The 19,884-nt window shown below is 48.8% G+C and overlaps 1 protein-coding gene across 7 annotated transcripts in view; it reads left to right on the top strand.

Annotated features, from left to right (window-relative positions):
• Positions 1-19,884, top strand: part of AFAP1 (actin filament associated protein 1) — a 162,469-nt gene that overhangs the window by 102,939 nt on the left and 39,646 nt on the right. For all 7 annotated transcript variants that reach the window (XM_070506283.1, XM_044767883.2, XM_070506285.1 and 4 more), the window contains 3 exons: positions 1,366-1,447; positions 8,124-8,273; positions 15,926-16,137. In XM_070506283.1, coding sequence (XP_070362384.1) covers positions 1,366-1,447; positions 8,124-8,273; positions 15,926-16,137 — 444 coding nt within the window. The remainder of the gene's footprint in view (positions 1-1,365; positions 1,448-8,123; positions 8,274-15,925; positions 16,138-19,884) is intronic.

Here is a 19,884-nt window from a genome sequence, read left to right as displayed (position 1 = left end):
CGTATGACTCTAATATCTTTTGTGTTACTCCTCCCCCACCCCAGTCTGGCTCTTTTTCTTTTTAGGCAGTTTAAAATAACATGGTATTTGGCGTCTTTCACATAAGTCTTTGCTGCTTCTCTGACTGTCACCTGAGAATAGACTCCTGAAAGCTGGATTACTTCATTACCAAAGGATAGAATTTTTTTTACAGGTTTTGATTCATGTTGCCTAGCAAATTGCTTCGCAGAAGGTTGGTCCTGTTTCCCATCCCAAGAGCCTTGCATCAGAGCCCCTCCTCACCGTTCCTTATCTTTGGTTTCTCAGGCTGTGCTGTGAGTGCCTGGCTGGACCTCCTGGCCTGGGTCCCAGGGGTGCTCCCTGGCGTGAGAGCTGGGGCAGCCTGGCTTTCGGTCGTTCCTTGCTGGAACTTGGCACACACCAGTTTCCAGTAAAGGCCATAATTCCTTCACTGCGGCTCTGCCCCCGCCCCCTGCCCTACAGGACTGCAGGCACCTGTCTCTGTCTGCCAGCCTGGCCAGCATTGCCTGGACCTCTCCTTGCAAGAGGAGTGTGTGTGTCCCCTGTGTCCTGGTATTGTCCAGATGTTTTGTTTGCCTCCTGACTGGCCATCTCTTTGGCACTGGGGTGTAATCTCCCTGACTCCACAGGTGTTCTGGTTGCAATGGGGGGATTCCAGCTCTACACTCTCTTGTTCAGATACTCGCTTTCAGTCCTAATCATGCTCCTCACATCCAGATGTTAGGACTGAAATAATTACCAGGATTCCAGTGTTTCTCTGTGTGTGCGTTCTGAGTGTATGTCACAATGGTTCTCTGTGTGTGCATTCTGAGTGTATGTGTTACAGTGTTTCTCTGTGTGCACTCTGAGTGTATTGTTACAGTGTTTCTCTGTGTGTGCATTCTGAGTGTATGTTACAATGTTTATGTGTATATTCTGAGTGTATTTGTTATGAGCAGATGTTTGATACTTGCCCAATTATTGGTGAATGATGGAAGGAAATTAAATGGACGACGGTATTTATTTCTGGAAGGATAACGTGGCTTGGTGTGAGGGAAATATTTTTTTAATCCTAATATTTTTTCAAAATTATTTACGAGAAAAAGTGATTTGAATGAAATAGGTATGGTACTATCCATGTGTTAGTATAACCTCAGTGAGTTTTTCCTTTGTTCTTTTGATGTTTTTCAAGCTCTTGTAACAAGCCAACCAGCTAGTCTGTGTTATGGTTGGGCCCTAACTGTCTCTGGATTGTTGTGAATTTGGCCCACACTTTCTTTCACTTTGGGATAACTTTTCAATGATCTGTGATACCATTGCCAGTGTGACCATTGTCAGAATAGCTTAATCCTTTTTATCTTACAGAAACTGTCTTCAGAGAGACCAAGCTCAGATGGAGAGGGTGTTATAGAAAATGGAATTACTATGTGTAATGGAAAAGAACAAGGTGAGTTCTGCTCATGGCCAAAATATATAAACTAAACAAACAGACAAAGCCCATGTCACCCGACCGTGGGCTGCCAGAGATGCAGGGAAGGCCTTCCATCGATACAAGCCCCACAGGTCTCCACGTGCCCTCCCACCCAGCCTTGGCCAAGCCTTCTTCCGATTGTCTTGATATGTGCCCTGCATGTATTTTAAATGTGTGCCTCACTGCAGGTTGTTTCTAACTGGATTTATCGCTGAGACGAGTGCAGTGGGGGCTGCAGGCATCCTGCCGGGAGACGGGATTCCCGGGCGATGAGACAGGACGCCTGCATTGCCAGCCCGGCTCTGCCTTTACTTTGCCATGAGACCAGGAGCAGGCTCCCCCCGGATCCCCACTTTCTTCCTCTTGAAAGTGAGGAGGCCAGACTCGAAGATTTCTGGTCCTTTTAAAAAAGATTTTCTGGAAATGTCTTTATTTCACTTTCATTTAAAAAAAATTTTTTTTCAGTTGTGGTAAAATATATGTAACATAAAATTTACCATTGTAGCCGTTTTTAAGTGTCCAATTTAGCAGCGTTAAGCACGTTCACTTTGTTGTGCAGCCTTCACCACCAGTGATCTCCGGAGCTCTTTTCATCTTGTAAAACTGAGCCTCTGTCCCCATTAAACAACAGCTCCCCATTCCTTGCCCCCAGCCCCTGACAGCCACCATCCTATTTTATGTCTTGAATTTTTAACAACTCTAGGAACCTCAAATAAGTGGAATCGTACAGGATTTATTCTTTTGTGATTGGCTTATTTCACTCAGCATAATATTCTCAAGGTTTGTCTGCATTGTAGCTTATATCAGAATTTCCTTCCTTTTCAGGGCTGAATAATATTCCACTCTATGTGTATATAACATCTTGTTATCCATTTATCCATTGATGGAGACTTGGGTTTCTTCCTCTTGGCTATTGTGAATAAGGCTACTATGAACATGGGTGTACAGATGTTAAATTCTTTTTTTTTCCCTTAAAGATTGGCACCTGAGCTAACATCTGTTGCCAATTTTCCTTGTTTTTTTTTCTTCTCCCCAAAGCCCCCCAGTACATAGTTGTGTATTCTAGTTGTAGGTCCTTCTGGCTCTGCTATGTGGGACGCCGCCTCAGCATGGCCTGATGAGTGGTGCTGGGTCCACGCCCAGGATCCGAACCAGTGAAACCCTGGGCCGCTGAAGCGGAGCCCATGAACTTAACCCCTTGGCCACAGGGCCAACCCCCTAAATTCTTTTTTTGAAGTCAGCTTTATAGCAGTATAAATTACATACAGTAACATTCCCGTTTTGGCATACAGTTCTTTGAGTTATAACAGACACTTGCAGGTGTGTAACTCTCACCACAATCAAGATGTATAACATTTCTATCACTCCAAATTGTCCCTTTGTGCCCTTGGCAACCACTGACCTGTTTTCCGTCCTTTACCAGGACATCCTATAAGTGGAATCATATAGCACGCAGCCTTTGGGGTCTGGCTTCTTTCACTTAGCACGTGCGCTGGAGATGTCCCTGATGTAGCTAGCATCAGCGCCCTGTTCCTTTCACGTGGCTGAGCAGTGTTCAGTGTGTGAATGCACCTCACTTAGGCTAACCGTTCGCCTATTGAAGAACAACTGGGTTGTTTCCAGATTTGAGCGATTGTCAATGAAGCTGTTCCACACATTCACAAAGAGGTGTTTGTGTGAACACGTTTTGATTTCTCTTGGATAAATACCCAGGAGTGGGATTCCTCTGTCTCATGCATTCGTGTGCACTCTCACCAGCCTTAGTATTGCTGTTTCTGCTTTGTTTTGTTCTTTTTATTTTGGCCATTTTAATAGGTGCGTAATGCTATGTAATTGTGGCTTTAACTTGCATTTTCTTAGTAACTAACGACATTGAACTTTTTTTAATCTGCTAATTTGCCACCCATGTATCATCTTTGGTGAAATGTCTATTCAAATATTTTACCCATATTTTTGTTGGAGTTTTTGTTCTGATTGTTGACTTCCCAGAGTTCTTTATCTGTTCTGAATACGAGCTCTTTACCAGACGTGTTTGGCACGTCTCTTCCTGCCCAGTGTGTGGGCTGAGAGGAGGCATGGATTGGTGCGTAGGGGGACATTTTCCCTGTGCAAAGCCAGCCACTGACGTGCTTGTTGAACCTGTGACCTCGGCTGCCCTGGTGAGCAGTCTGACCCCAGCTAACCTGCGTTCCGTCGCTGCTGTGGGATGGGCATCTCCTAGTTCTGAAATGAAGTCACCTTAAACCAAATAGCAATCCAGGCCATTAAGAATCTTGGAACCCACATAATCTACACTATTGTGATATTACGAGGTTCATGCCAAAAGGTCATGATCTCTGCCTTGCCTGTGTCATTTTCTAGCTCAGTCGTGTCTGAGTGTAATTTTAGTTCTCTCCATCGGAAGTTGTTCAGTGGAAGGTATTATCTGTGTCTTCCACAGGGCACATTATGTGTAATCAGAGCCGGGACAGCTCTCTTTAAGTTTTGCCCTGAAATAGAATAACATACAATCTCGGGGCTCCTGCGGAGATGTTGGGCATGGCAGACGTTGCTCTGGTTCGTCTCTTTTCTCGTCTGCTATTTCTTCTCCCAGTGTCCCTGTGTAAAATTAGGTTCTGCAGAAACATATGTATGTCTGGATGTACACGTAAGCAAGTACGTCGTATCTAAGATTCTCCTGTTTCCTTTCAAAAAGAGCAGCCTTCTCCACCTTGTAAATTGACCTTGGTTCAGACATTTTTTTGCCTGGCTGGTGCTTTGCATACAGCAGACACTCAATAAACAGTTACTGAAGGAAGTTAATCGTTTAAATACATTCTGACCTTCTAGCTTACCTTTTATTCTTGCTGCTCACTCTTGACCCATTTGCACTTGAGAGATTTCAGCAAAGCTCCCTTTATCCCGGCCATGTCGTGACTCAGACAAATTTCTCCGCTGGCTGCAGAGAGAAAATCCTGAACTCATACAGCTTCTCCGAAATGTCAAACTTTTAGTTGAACAGAGAAGCAATCCCGACTCCATGTGGCTGGGGCCACAGAATGACTCTCAAACTCCTGTTTCTTCTTTCAAGGAGACAATCCCTAGTATTTAACAGACCAATACAGTATGATTTTTGGTGATTTAGTTCACGTTTTGTTGATACTGTAGCTGATGTGTGAAGAGAGAATTAAGATCCTGGCACCAATCTATGTGGAAGCTACGATTGTCCCCAACTAGCATTGCACACATTTAAGATTTAATCATGTTAATGGATCCATTGGTAGATTTATTAGTCTGATAATATTAACCCCGTGTCCTTATTTCCCCCACTAGCCTAAATAAAAAAACATCCAGACTCCCATTTATGTAGGATGATAGGGAACTGTCTGGGTTTATGATATTTATGGCTTTAAAAATGCTGAGAGTTAGCTTGGCTTCCTTGTCAGTCCTTCACCACCCCCCAATGTGGACAGAATGTGCGGCTCGGACTCTGCACCTTTTTTACTTTCTAACTTTAGTGAGTTGAGAGTTCTGAGTTTTTAGGTTTTTCTTCATAATTCTATTATATGTGCTGAATTCTGCCTTTTGTTTAATACATAGCATCAACATATTCTTGGTGGCTTCTGTGTCATGTTTCTACTTACTTTGGCTTTCTTTTCCAAGGACTACCTCACTTCTGCTTTTGCAAAAAACTAATCAGTGGGCATTTAAGGAATTAAAAGTATTTATTTTCTCTTTTCTTCATAGTTAGAGTCCAGTAAGTACTTTCCTAGTAGAATTGGGAGTAAATCTCACGACCCAGCCCATCTCACTCCTTTAATTTGAGATCAAGGAAGAACTGACTTGTGTTCCCTGAGCTTTGCAAAAGGGTGCCTTCTGGGCACTGATTGTCCTCACTGGCCGTGTCTTCTCTATAAAGCTCAGCTGGGATGGGACTATGGTCAAAGCTCGTCTTCAGGCTCCTTAGAAACAGCTAAGAGGGGTCATCCATTGTTGCTTTCACTTTTGGTGTGGTTGAACTAAATCAGAATGATACGGCCATCCCCGCCACAGACCTGTGTCTGAGGGTAAGAGACCCAGAGGGAGGTGCCTTCAGACTAAGGGATTAGAAGAGATTCTCGGCGCTTTGTTTTGAAGGAGGGTGTGTGTGTTGGGAGAGTGTGAGGAGGGGGTGGGAGTGGCGTTCATGTGTTCCATGTTTCTAATCTCACATGAGCCCTGAATCTGATTTATTTAAAATAGCACGAAAGTGCTTGATCTGTGTTGTATTAGTCAGTTCAGGCTGCCCTGACAAGATGCCACGGACTGGGTGCCTTAAACGACAGACATTGATTCCTCATCGTTCTGGAGGCCAGAAGCCCGAGGCCCATTGCTGGCAGGGTTCCTGGTGAGGACTCTCCTCCTGGCTTGTAGGCGGCCAGCTCCTTGAGTGTCCTCACATGGCCTCTCCTCTGTGCTCGGAGTCTCTTCTTAGGAGGACACCGATCCTGTCAATCAGGGCCCCACCCTGATGACCTCATTTAACCTTCATTCCTTCCCTAGGGGCCGCGGCACCCAATACAGCCACCCTGGACTTTAGTGCTTTAACCGACGAGTTCTGGGGAGACACAAACGTTCAGTCTGTAACACTGTTTACCCTGAACACAGCTTCCTAACAGCGTCTTTTTAAACTGTAACGTAGCCCCTCTTGCCTGAGACATTGTTAACTGTCATTTCTTTCTGGAGAAGAAATAAGAGTTAAAACAGTGACCAATGTGATGGGATCTCACTGAGTTCAGGGGGGTGGTGAGGAGAGCGGAGAGCAGAGATGAGGCGGGCGACGTGTGGGCCGATACGGCGTGGCGCCATTCAGCTGGGCGTGGTGCTGGTGGCAGAGTGGAAATAGAAGAGGGGCCCAGCTCCCTATTCCCCAGAGAGGCAGACGTGGGGGAGAGAGGAGGAAATGTGTGTGAGCGTATACGTTTCTAGCACGAGGAATTAGGCCTGTAGTTTGTGTCTCGCGTGCCTGAGCCTCTTTCTCTGAAGTGATCCTTGTGATGTTTTGTGTGTGTGTGTTCTTGTGTTCATGCGGGGAGGAGGAGTGGAGGGAATCTTGACCTTCATTACATTTTCAAAAGGGTTTGTGGCCCCTGTAGGTTACAGACAGAGGGCTGAGGGGTCATCCTGGAGGTGACTGGGAAAGGCTTGTTGGGGGCACTGTGGAGTCCCTCAGGGCTCTCTTGGATCCTGCGGGCTCTCCCAGCATGTCCCACGCCCGGTGAAGCTGTACTTGACCCCCTGCGGCTCAGTGTCCTATGAGGCCTCTGGAAAGGTGCCCTTTGCCCTTGGCTCGAGCACTAGGCACATAAGATGCCCCAGGTGACTGGATGAGCAGACAGCTCGCCTTTCCTGAGAGGTGCTCTGGTGGGAAGGTCTTCTCCCTCAGTCCTAGATGTGTTCTCACGTGTGCGTTCTGATTCCTTGCTCCATCCTGCCCCTGTAATTCACGGGAGTTCGCAGACAAAGCCTGCAGGAGCCGGAGGAGAGTGCAGCTGGCCGAGATGGCCGGACACAGGAGAGCAGCTGGCAGCTGGTGCTCGGTCTCTGCCATGGGACAATCGTAGTCTGGGCACATAGGTCCATGCACATGGACGCTGCTCCTCTGACCCCGCCTGCCGCTGCTTGCCCAGATGTGGCTCCAGAGTTACCAGATCTTCCAGTTTTCCAAAGGAAGCCAGAAATCATTCCTTTTTTCTTTTTGGTGAGGAAGATTAGCCCTGAGCTAACATCTGTGCCAATCTTCCTCTATTTTGTATGTGGGACGCCACCACAGCATGGCTTGATGAGCAGTGTTTAGGTCCGCACTCAGGATCTGAATGCATGAATTCCGAGCCACCAAAGCAGAGCACGTGCACTTAACCACTACACCACTGGACTGGCCCCCAGAAGTCATTGTTACACAAAAGTTTTTTGAGTTTTATGTATTGACAATTTGTAATTTAACACTTTGCAGGCTAAACAGGGCCTAATGGGCTGGAATGCAGGCGGCTGGTCTGATAGCTCTGGAGAGGGCAGAACTGCACCTGTGTCCAGTGGACTGGCAGGGGGCTGGTGGAGGGCTTGCCAAGGGGACCCTCTTCCCCCTGTCGATCACCATATTCCCTCCCCAAGCTGACCAGGCTGTGGCCATACTAGCCTGCCTTCTGTGCCTCAGACTCGTCTGGCTTCCTCCAGGGGCGCAGCCTTTGCGTCAGCTGATGCTCTTGTGGCCTGGACGGCTCTTCCCTCTGGCATCTACACAGCTGCTTCCTCGTTACTTAGCTCTGCGTAAAGTCAACCCCTCCACGAGGCTTTCTCTGACCACCCAGTCACCCGACCGTGTGACCCTCCTTTCATCTCTACGTGGGCCTTACCACCGTTTGCCCTCCTTGGTGTGCATGCGTGCCTGTGTGCTTGTGTACGTGTGTATGCTTGCGTAAATGCGTGTGTGTACATGTGTATTCTCAGCCTACTCTAGAACATCTCTGTTTTCTGGTCTGTTGTCTGGTGTCTAACTGATAGCTGGCACGTAGCAGGTGATCGATAAATGGAACTTGGGGGAAAGAAAATTGGTTGCAACTTATGCCTTATTTTGATGTTTTTTTCAATTAAAGTCTGTAACATGCTTTTTTGCTGTTGTCATTATTCTTCACAGTTAAGAGGAAAAAAAGTTCCAAATCAGAGGCTAAGGGAACCGTTTCTAAAGTCACTGGGAAAAAAATCACCAAGATCATCGGTTTGGGAAAGAAAAAGCCGTCAACGGATGAGCAGACCTCCTCCGCCGAGGAGGACGTTCCCACGTGTGGTAAGCGAGGGTTAGACGGTGATGCCCGCTGCGCACGCTGCTCTCCCTGCCAGCGCCTCTTGTCAGGCTCAGCTCAGCCTCGTTAATTTGGGCTCTCTTAAAACGGGTTTGTGCTCATTTGAATTGTGGGAAATGTATTGCATTTTTACGTTTTTACTGTTTATTAGTGAAGGACTTTGCAGGGGTTTGAGATGTCTCTGAGGCCTTTCAAGATGAAAAACAAATTCTGTCTTCCATCCCATGAAGTTCTCTCAAATTCCTTTAAAGAGTTTTTAAACCGGAACGTGTGCATGTGTGTTGGCCAGTGGCGGGGGCTGGGCAGGGGGACAAATTCCAGCAGGACATTTAGGGGCATTAAGTCCAGTCTTTCCCTTGGGCTAAAGTAATAAAACCACACTTTCTTGTAATGCTCCGTTTCTCAAACTTAAGTTTCAGATCCACCCTAACTGAGTGACCATCTGCCCTCATCAGTCTGTCACCCAGTAAGTGTTTTCTGAGCAGCTGCTGTCTGTCAGGCCTGGGTTAGCACATGGCGTGCAGTGGTGGCCAGGATGGTCCTGCCCTCCCAGCGCTGCCAGGCTCGTGGCACAGGATAGTTCTGGCACAAGGAGCCCCAGAGATCAGGTGTGGTGACTGACTGCTCGCTGTGACGAGAGAGCCCGATGGGGGCCTGAGATAGACGGGGCCGGTCAGGGACGGCCTCTGTGGACCAGAGAGATTTTCCATGGGATGGTTCCTGAGCAGCCAGTTTTAACCATGTAGCCCTTTTAAGGAGAAAAACTTTAGAAGCTGAAGGATGGATATTTACCTTGTTTTTAAAAACTAAGGATGGGCCATAATGTCCCTTGCCTTCTACGGCTGCACAGTCAGCTTTGCGTCGATGTGGATCCCAGAGGTTCTTTTGTTTGTAGAGTCGCTCTATTCACCTCTTGCTCATTCTCTCTCTTATTGAGCATTCGTTCTGTCCAAGGTCTTGGGTTTTACTGGGGAGATGCCAAAAGCTCTCTCGTTTAGGTGCCGCCCGGTCGGTGGGCCTAAGTTGGGCCGCAGACACGAAGGTGGATTCATTCATCAGCTGTCAGGTCCCAGCGCGTGAGCTTGTGCTCGAGGGAAAAGACGAGGAGGAGGAGCCATGGGGTTTGGGGGGTGGGGTGGGGCTGCGGAGGGCCGAGCTCGGAGGAGCCGGCTTTGTGCTGCACCCTGCAGGGGAGGCCCGGGGCGTCTTAGCTTCCTTCCAGCTCTCACAGTGATTGGAGCTTGCATGATAGAGCTTCTTGGTGGACACAACAAAGTGATGTCCTCTGTCGCTCCTTGGTGGCCCTGGGGTGGTTGTGCAGACGTGTGTGTGGAATGGAGGTGGCTGGGCAGACAGCAGTAAAGGCGTGCGTGGTTGAGGGTGTCTTGGAGAGGTCTCATTGAAGCGGCTGCCTGTGTTGGGTTGAGTTAGGAGGGAAAATGATGACACCAAAAGGAGACCGAGCCCCTGGGGCCCGTGCACTCAGAGGTCCCTGGTCCTGTCCCTCGTCAGATGGCAGTTGGGGCACAGAAGTGGCTGACTGATGCTCCTTGCACTGCCCTAGGTTCCATCCCTAAACCGAAGGAGAGACAACTGCCTGGCTGAAATCAAACCCAGTGGAACGGGTGTAGCGTGGAGGGGCGAGGGGAAGGTGGATCTGTTGATGCCATGGTGCTGTCTCCTCTCGGCCTCTGCCTTTCTTGGAGCAAGGAGAAGCGCTCGGTGCCGTGGGGTTGTTTCCTCTCTTGCATTTGCCCTGAGAGGAGATAGGAGCTAGCAATTAAAGATGGAAAGAGGGAATTATCCAACAAAGACCCAACTCCTTAAAAGCTTTGTTTTTGTTTTTTGAACTGCCCTTGGTCAGTGGAGGAAATAGAGATTCTTTCATGAAAAACAATTAAACATTCACGTGGAAGACAACTTCGAGACTGTGCTCCAGACTCCTCGTTTTCCAGATGAGAACAAGGAACTCAGAAGGGTTGTGAGACTTGCTCTGAGGCCCACAGCCCGTTGAGGGCAGAGCCCGGCCCGCTCACCCAGCGCCGTGGATCCCTGTAGCACATGCACCGAGGGCTTCCCGGTTCGCGATTCGCACTGAGCAGCCTTATTCGTCTCGGGGATCAGATGCTGCCGTGAATCCCGTTGGGCGCTTTCTTGGAGACAGAGCTGCTCCCTCAGAGAGCGGGAAGGCGCTATCTGCCTGCCATGCTCCCCGTGAGCATTCCTGTCAAACTGCTCGTGGGCATCTCTTGCCTGTGTTAAGAGAACATCCCCTGTCCACAAGATTTTAAATTGTCGTCTGCTTTGCTGGGACCAGGTGATGGGGAGAAGTCTGTGGAGAAATAAAGGGGGGAAATGACTATTTTCGATTACTTGGTACAGCTGCAAAGTTTCGGCAGAAAAAGGAGCTGGAAAAAGGCCCAAGCCACCAGCCCTGCCAGGCGGAGTCTCTGCAGCTGCTGCCCTTCGCCGCAGAGAGGGGACGTGCCGAGCGGACGGCCGGTGAGCTCAGCCCCGCAGACCCAAGGGCTCCCAGGAGCCGCCCGTGAAATGCAGGAGCGCTGCGTTCAGCGTCAGCTGGGTCAGCTCTCCAGGGAGGCCCTTGGAGGGGGCAGTCGGGACACGCCCACGGACCCCTAAGCAAATAAGGACCCTTTATTTACCCTTCTCTGGTGCTTACAAGGCCTGAAATTATTGTCACTGTGTCGATTCAGCTGTTGTCCTCAGGGAATGCATTTCAGCTTTTTCCTCTTTTTATCCTCATTTCTGTCTCTTGTTTGGACCAGGACTTAAGCCTCTTGACCGGCCTGCCTTCTGTTCTGTACCGTCCACACCACCAGGGGGAAGTTCTGAAACCGTACACTGGTCACATCATCCTCTGTCAAAAAGGTCTCTCTTGCGGCTCGATTCAGGGCCTCCAATAATCTTGTTTCAACTTAGTTTTCCAACTTCTTCTCCTCCATTACTGAATTAAGATTCGGGTCCAATTTCCTCCCCAGTCAGGTCCCCAGCGCCTAGCAGAGCCTCGCTGATAATAGCAACTCAGCAAACACTTGTTGACCGAATGAATGACCTCAAGCAAGTTGCATGTCCTCTCTGAGCCTCGGCTTCTCCGTCTGTGAAGTGGGCTCAATACTTAAATTGCTGTGCTTTCTAAAAACTGAAGATAAAATACGTGAAACCCTCAACTCAACGTGTAGCTCACACTTGCTGCTCAGTAAATGGTTACTATCATTATTCATTTGTCTGCCTGGCCTGCTTTTCTTTGTAAAAAACCTAAACATACCAGACATGCTCACAGCAACGTAAGCTCGGTGCCAGGTGAGTGGCACAGAAGCTGAGAGAAAGGAGCGGTCCCCAGGCGCTAGGGTGGGGCCTTTATGGAGTCAGGACAGCCTGAGGAGTGTGAAGGTCTGACTGGTATTTCTAGGGTCCCTTCGAGCCCTGGTGCTCTGTGACGGCGTGAGGTCTCCAGCAGTAGGACTCTCGTGCACACACAGAACTTGTGTACCTCTTGCTGTCTCTCAGAATCCACCCACAAAACATCAGGCGATGGTTAAGCAAGGGGAGGAAAGCATTCTGGGTGCGAGTCCCCATGTCAGGGGTGTTGGCACACGGGCTCCTTGGCGTGTATGCCATCGGAGGAGACGTGCCCACGTGGGAAGGGAGGTGCTTTGGTGTCAGCGGGCCTGGGGTCCGCTGTTGGCAGCCTCTCCGCTTTTGGTACCCCCTCCCCGCAGCACCCTATGCTGCTGGCCGGAAGCCCCTTCCCCAGGCATCTGCTCTCAGCTCCTTGCAGACCAAGACGTGCTAAGATGAAGCGAGCATGCGCTGGGGCGAGCGTCCCCTCAAGACTGAGACCGAGGCACAGGCGCCGCTCAGGCAGACACTGCTGTTTCTCATCCTAAAGAGGAGAGATCAGTGCCGCTTGGCCCGCTTACACTGGGTCCCCCTGCCTGCCCCTCTGCGCTGCCGGGGTCTGAGGGCCAGCCGGCACCGGGGGAAGCCGGAGGCGAACAGCTGAGGCGGGAGCGGCTGTCCCCTCCCTCTGTGTTTTTGTTTATTGGTTTAATCTCAGGCCCTCCCTCTGTGTTTTTGTTTGTTGGTTTCTTGGTAAAGCTAGTTTCAATGGTTTTGTGAGAAACCTTAGAGTTCTTTCTTCAGAATTGGGAGTGGAAATAGTCTCAACCATCAAACTGGAATTCTCAGATTGTTAAGGTACAATAATATCCCGCCATGATGCGATAAGTAGGACCCAAAAAATTGAAATGGAATTACACGTGGAATTGCCTTACTGTGCACGTCGTGGAAATGAACCAGGTGGGCTTTGAGCATCCTCAGCCAGATGCTTGCCGAGGGATCCGGGTCCTGTGGGGCTGGGCTGCACTGTGGCGCCACCTGGTGGTGGTGTCTGCTCCAGCTGGACGGTTCATTGAGGAGGGGGGACCCGGTCAGCGCTGCTTCCTTCCATCAGCCAGACTAGGGGTGTGGGGCTGGGAGGGCCTCTCCCCCATCTCCATGGTCTCTACAGGAAGTGGGAATTTCAGGCCGCCCCTTTTTGGGAAGAGCAGAGAGCGGGGAGCCTGGCAGGAGAGGTTGCCGCATGTGGACTTGGTCCTGTGAAGTTGATTGTCCACAGAAGCAGTCTGCTCTGTCCGCTGTGACTCTCTTCTTGCTCCCCCTTTGGGGAACTGTAAATAAGTCTGAGGAAGCCCTTAAGATATGGTAATTTCATATGAAGTCATACTCTAAATAAAACGTGGGTCTGTCCAATGTAATCATTCTTTTTGTGACTCAAATGTCAAGAAATTCCTAGCGCTCGGTGACTCGTGGCCGGATTCGCTCGGTCGGGGAGAAGGTGTCCCGGGCGTGCCTGCGCCTCTTCAGGACGTGTGTCATTCACGGTTGTGAGCGGACTCGGCAGCTGCGTCCCCACAGCGCAGGGGTGCGCTGGAGAGAGCACGCCGCGTGGCGGTCTCCAGTTCGGAGGCGCTGGGAGTTTAGAAGGAACGTGCTCGCTGTTGAGGAGGCAGATGTGCCATTAACCTCCACTTGGTGCTTCGAGTCCTCGATGGATATTGTGGCGTCTCACCTCCCCAGCACGGTCCCTGTCGTCTTCCGTGTCAGGCCGGCTTCCTACGAGAGTGTCCAAGTTCCCTGGAATCAGGTCACTGGATGCTTCAGGCTCAGCTTCCTCTGCTGCCCTCTTCTCCCGTGGCTGCCTTCCTGCTGCAGGCTGTGGGACCCCCGCCTCTCAGGCCCCCCTCACCACCCCAGGTGACGCGCGGGCTTCCCTCGACTGGCTCCAGTTGGAACGCCGCCTGGCACCCTGGAGCCCAGTGCTGGTGGGAATTGTTTTCTGTGTGTTGACCTGTGTACCCAAGGAGATCCAGTTCCTTGAGAGCAGGGCCGTGGCCTCCCGTTCATTTTAGGTGCACCACCGCGATTGTCTCTGGGCCACATGTGTCGATTCATGCTCCATGAGTCGTAGGAAGCATGCAGTCCGTGGTCATTTCCTGAAGCCCAAGAAAAGTGGACTTCCAGCATGATTAATTTCTGCCAGAGTCATAGCTGTTAAGTGGCTCTGGTAGCCGTTACTCAGATGTTCAGATATTATAGTTGATTGACTATATGTTTTTAAGTAGAGCTTGCTTTTTTTTTAAACAATAAATGTATCAGCACTATGTCATTTACAAATAGTATTTTACAGAATGGAAATCATAATGTGAGATCCACAGCTCTGATCCAAATAACAGCTCTTTCGCTGCCATCTTTAATTCTCAGAAGAACCTCGGGCCAGGCTTTGCTGGGTGGTCTTGAACAAGACATTCCTGTAACAGGGGCGAGCTTCCTCCTTCGTGGCATGAGTCCTTTGACTCTGACGCTCCGTCCCCTCCTCCCTCCCTCCAGTGCCTCCTCACTGTGGAACATGCAAGGAGCTGCCAGTCCCCGGCACTCCAGCGAGGGGCTTACTTCTCCGCTTTCTCTGTTCTTTCACAGATACCCCAACTCATGCCCCGAACTCATGTTTTCGTTCCAGGAGAACCAGTGTAGCCTTTTGTTGAGGGTGTATTGGAAGAACCGATGTCACATTTAGCCAAATGAAAATTTAAACTTTCTAAGTGTTTCCCTAGTAAATTCGTTGAGCAGATATTTATATGTAATATATAAAGCATTATTCTGGGCCCTCTAAAACACCTGTTTGCTTGGGATTTTTTTTTTTCTTTATAGCATTTATCTATTGCTAATACAGCATGTAAGACTTAGAACAAAAATAAGCAGAAAACATCCACCAAAACCCTTTTGGAAAGGCATTTTTAAAAATCGTGATTGGAAAGGATTTATTTTGTTTTACGTGGTTTTTTTTGGTTTCTTTTGTTGAGGAAGATTCGCCCTGAGCTAATATCTGCTACCAATATTCCTCTTTTTGTGTGTGAGCTGCCTTCACAGCCTGGCCGCTGACAGACAAGTAGTGTAGGTCCGCGCCTGGGAACTGAACCCGGCCTCCAAAGTGGAGCGTGCTGAACGTAACCATTAGGCCCCCAGGGCTGGCCTGTGTTGTTTTGTTTTCAAGCCTCGTGTGTGCATGAATTGAAAAAGTAGCTGAATTACTTAAGGAGTCCCCGTTTTATTTCTTCCTTTTTGACTGCGTTTTATGTTGTTTGACTCACTTTCGAAATCTTAAAGGACGGGGGTGGTAAGTTGCCAGCATTACGGGATGGCTAGAGGTCACAGCCACCCTCTGAAATCTGTTTCTCAAGCCTTGTTATTTCTAGAGAAATGTGTTTTATGTTTGTGGCATGAACATGATCAATTTCCTGTAATTGAGGAGATTTCCTGTTTTTAAAATTCCATCACATGTGGAGATATATGTATATCTCTTTAATAGACTGAAGATACCATGTCGTATCAGAGAAATGAATGACGGTTTCGAGTACGTTCGGACTCGGGAGTTCAGAATTCGTGTGGGCAGGATGGCCAGCAGGACCAATCCTCAGGTCAGAGGCTGCAGCGAGGGTCGCTGTGTGCACCTTTGGCCTCTGAGTAGGACTCACACCGAGGACCTTCCATCATTTGCTGGAATACTTCCAGCAGGGCGGAACTCGTCACCTCCCAAGGCCTCCTATTTCTTGGAAAGCTTTCATTTTGGGGGAGTTTTTTTCTCCTGTTATGCCAAAATCTGCCTTTCTGTGACTTTTGTCCTACTTGTGTCCTTTGCGGCTACTCAGCATGAATCTGCCTCCTTTTCTGTGTGACGGCCCTTCGGTCATTTGAGGACGGCTGTCCTGTCCTCCGTGGCCTGGTGACCTTTCGCACTCTCCGGACGAGCTCCAGGTGCCCACAGAAACGTTAGGCGTTGGGTAACTGGTTCTTAGCGCTCACTCTCCCCGCCGTGTCACATTAGGGGCTTCCGGTAGGGTCTGTGCTGTCGTAGGAAAAACCCGCACGCGTCTGTGGAGATTAGGCTGTTGTGGCGGCTCTTCTGGTTTGTGGGAACTTGCATTTAAACTGCTGTCTGAGGCTGCCTCACATGTGCTGCCATCACTGGCTCCCTGATGAGACCGGAGCTGCCTCCATGACGCCCCGCCAGCGCCTGGTCCCCCGGGGCTGACGGCCGGCGTCCGTCCCTTTGCAGGCTACCTGAACGTGCTCTCCAACAACCGCTGGCGCGAGCGCTGGTGCCGGGTGAAGGACAACAAGCTGGTTTTCCACAAGGACAGGGCCGACCTGAAGACCCACATCGCTTCCATCCCGCTCCGCGGCTGCGAGGTCATCCCGGGTCTGGATGCCAAGCACCCCCTGACGTTCCGGCTGCTCCGCCACGGACAGGAGGTCGCCGCGCTGGAGGTAGGGTGCCGCCAGGGGCCACGCCGCGCGGACGCACCCAGAGGCTCCTTCTGCAAGTCGGGTCTGGCCCCTCTCAGAGTTCTCATGCCTTGCTGAGCGCACGTCTGTCTCCAGCGGTGTCCGTCTCTCCCGCTTTGCCCATTTTGTCCGTCTCTGCTTTCCTTCTGTCGCCTCCTCTTTCTGAAGAGTTCTGACAGTGCAGACAGCGTAGTGCCCATTTTTACTAAATTGTATGCATCAGACTTGTCTGCCAGATTACCTCCTTGCTTCATTTCCTCTCTATACAGGTTTGCATGAAAATTAAATACACATTTCCATACAGTAGATGGCTCTTTTTTGTTTGTTTGGTGAGGAAGATTGGCCCTGAGCTAACATCTCTGGCCAGTCTTCCTCTATTTTATGTGTAGGACGCCACCACAGCATGGCTTGACAAGCAGTGTACGTCCTTGCCCAGGATCCGAACCGGTGAACCTGGGCCACTAAAGCGGAGTGCGCAGAACTCAACCACTACGCCACTGAGCCAGCCCCCAGAAGATTGCTTTTTAAAAGTGGCCAGAAAATAACTTGTTTAAAATTTCCAGTAAAACTTTTTTCCCTAATGTGGTCCACCTTTGAAATGTTGGTGTTTCCTGTAACTCTTCCTTCGGAATGTTCTTCACTTCTTTACAGATGGAACAGGTGTTTTTAGACCAACATTGCCTTACAGACAGCGGCCAGGGAGCCAGATTACATGGAAGCAAAAAGAACACCTTTGGCTTTTAAGAGCCCTTGGCTTTGCGTGCATTTCATTATTTGTCCGGCTCCTTTTCTTGGACTTCTAATTCACTGCAGCAGAAAAGGGGATTAAAACTAATTTCTTAGCTGCATACTTAAAACTTTTATTTTTGGAAGTTTTAATTTTTATTTTTTGTCTGTTATATTATTAATTTATTTTCTACCCAGTATTAATTCAGACTTTTTTTTCCACTTAGCATTATCGTGATTAGGATGCAAAGAGGCGCACACACACATATGTCCATGCCTGCACAGATATCCGGCGGCAGGATTTCCAGAGTACTTAGAAGCATATTGACACTGTGTAGTTGATAGAAACGAGGACGCACTAGGTGTGGCGGAATGGCTGGTGTGCGTTGCGAGTTCGTCAGACGTAGAGCCACGTTCTCAATGACTGTGGTGGTGCTGGTCAGTGGAGGAACGAGCCTGGGGCTTGTGACCAGGATCAAGGGGGCCCGGTCAGGTGAGCCAGAGGTCACCATAGGAGATAGGAGTTTGCTTCAGAGACTGTTTTCAGAGAAGTTACTTTTTCTGTTGTGAGCAGAAAAAGATTAACAGTATGTTTCTTCCTCCCACAGGGCTCATGGCCCAATAGATTGTGTTCACGGTCAGCAGCACTGGCCGCTGCCCGCCCCCCCCCCCGGTGCTGACTTTGGAGCATGTGATTTCACAGAAAGACACACTCCCGGTGGAGGTGGGACACTGGGTCCTGGTCAGGGTTCTGTCTCACACTTTGATCACACTGCACCTTTGCTCCTCCCTTGGCTTCTTTATTCACCTGTAAAGCGTGGACCCTGGGCTGGGGTCAGTGTGCTTTGTAGCGTTTCGTGGGCGGTTGGCAGTGGAGGAAAGCTGAAAAGGCAGACCAGGAAACTGCTCTGGACGTGAAACAACGCAGGTCTGGGGGGCTCGGGCGCAGGTCTGGGTGCAGGCGCGAGGTGAGAAGGCAGGAGCTGGCACACACTGGACGCCAGACCAGAGTGAGGACTTGAGTCTGGAGGCTGAGAGGAAGATTTTCCCTTCCTCCATTTAATTGATTATTCATTCACTTATGTGTGTGTATCAGTGAGGATGCATAGATTCTTATTTTAATCAGTGAATATAGTCCTTTATTGTCATGATTTATTTCGGTCACATTATCAGATTTGGTCAGCAGAAGGCCCTTCGAGCTGGCTCTTGTGTCCTTTGCTGTGTCCATGTAGCAAAGACACCACAGTCCCCATCGTTCTTTGAGCACTTTCCTTATGTTGTGGTACAATGAGATGTCCCAGGCTTATCTTACAGTTTTCCCTGCCCCCGGCCTCGCGGAGTCAGCCATTTCTCCAAAGAGCTCTTAGTGGATTCCTCCTAACGGATAATGGTATTTGGAAACCAGGATCTGGGCAGAAGGCATGCTCATAGTCATTGCTTCTGGGCATTTCAGTGGTCAAACATAGGAAGTAGGGGCTGTGTGTACATACACATGTTCACGCATGTTTATATGTTACACATGACACGTTTATGTGTCTGTATACATATGTATACACCCACACCTATATCTGTTTCTATATTAAAAGCCACAAGATCATAACTAATACTCTAATTTCAGTCCAACACCAAGGGTTCTTTAAAAAAAACTATGAGGGAATTTCCTAAAACGAACCGTGAAGATAACAGTCAGTAAGCTCCGTGCGGTTGTGTCAGTCACGCCGTACGTGTTGTGCTCACACCCTTTAAAACACGCTTGGATGAAATGGCTGTAGATGCAGCAGTACAGATTCAGTCATAGATGCATTCTCAATACAGACTTTGCTTTAGGAAGCACAAAGACCAGAGAAGAGAATGCATTTGTGATTGTTTTTTAATCCAAGTATTCAAATCGATTCATTGTAAGTTAGCAAACGTTGGTTGCATTCTTCCTTTCTGCAAGGCACGTAATTGGAATCCATTCCTTTGCCCGACGGCCCCGTCCTGCTGGTTAGGAATGGTCCGTCACTTGCGCAGTGCTGCTAGCCAATTTATCAACATGCGAAAACCAGCTTCTCCCTTGTCAACGGCTCTTGGACTGTTTACAGTTACTTGTATTCTGATCAGTGTTCAACTTGTCAAGGTTACAATGATAAAACCCAATTTTCTTTATGTCTTGAAGCTAAACTTACAGCTCTTTATTTATACAAAAAATTTGCAATTTTTACAAAAAATAAAAAATTTATTTTTTCTTTGACGTTCAGTTAACTCGTGCATTTGATAGTTCAATTTCCCCTGAACTTTCAACATTATTTACATATTTGATTAGTCAAATGTCTTTAGACATTTAAAATACCGTTACAAATGTAACGTAATTGGGTTTCTAAATCACATAACAAGGATGGCTTAAAAGCTTAATGAACAGAGTCTCAAAGATGTGTTTCAGACTTGCAAATTAAGCAGATCCAATTTGGGGTGGAGGAGCATTTCAAACACCTTAAAAAGTGTCGTGCACCAAGCAGCCCAACGCGTGTAAAACATTACTACACCTGTATAAACACAACAATACAAAGTAAGTTAACTTTTGATACCATCTAATCAAGGGAAATAAAATGGCCATTTCAGGCCTATGGGAGACCACGGCAGGGGCTCAAACCAGAGTTTGAGACCCGCAGAGGCCAGACCCGATGCGCTTCCCTGTTAGGCCAGCCACGGTGAAGGGACTCCTTTTTCTGGCCACTTTTCTTGCCGAATGAAGGAGGCTCCCGAAACAAATTCTTTAGCTGAGCCTTAACTAATGACATTAATTTCCATGTCTTATGCTCTGGTGCCTTTCCCCAAAATAATAGGAAGGCATTTTGGGGCCTCAGATTTTTATTTCCTTGGCTATGATCATTATGTAGCTTCCCCGTTAAGGCTCGCTGTGCGTGTGGTGTCCATCCCATTACTCGGGCCGTGACTGTGCCCCTTTCCTGTCTATATTCCTCATGTGCTTCCCACACCAGCGCCTTCCTCCTGTGTCTTCTG

Source organism: Equus asinus, chromosome 3 (assembly GCF_041296235.1).
Source record: "Equus asinus isolate D_3611 breed Donkey chromosome 3, EquAss-T2T_v2, whole genome shotgun sequence".
NCBI classification, from domain to species: Eukaryota; Metazoa; Chordata; class Mammalia; order Perissodactyla; family Equidae; genus Equus; species Equus asinus.
Note: the sequence above shows the minus strand (reverse complement) of the source record. Positions and strands in the feature narration are given on the sequence as shown.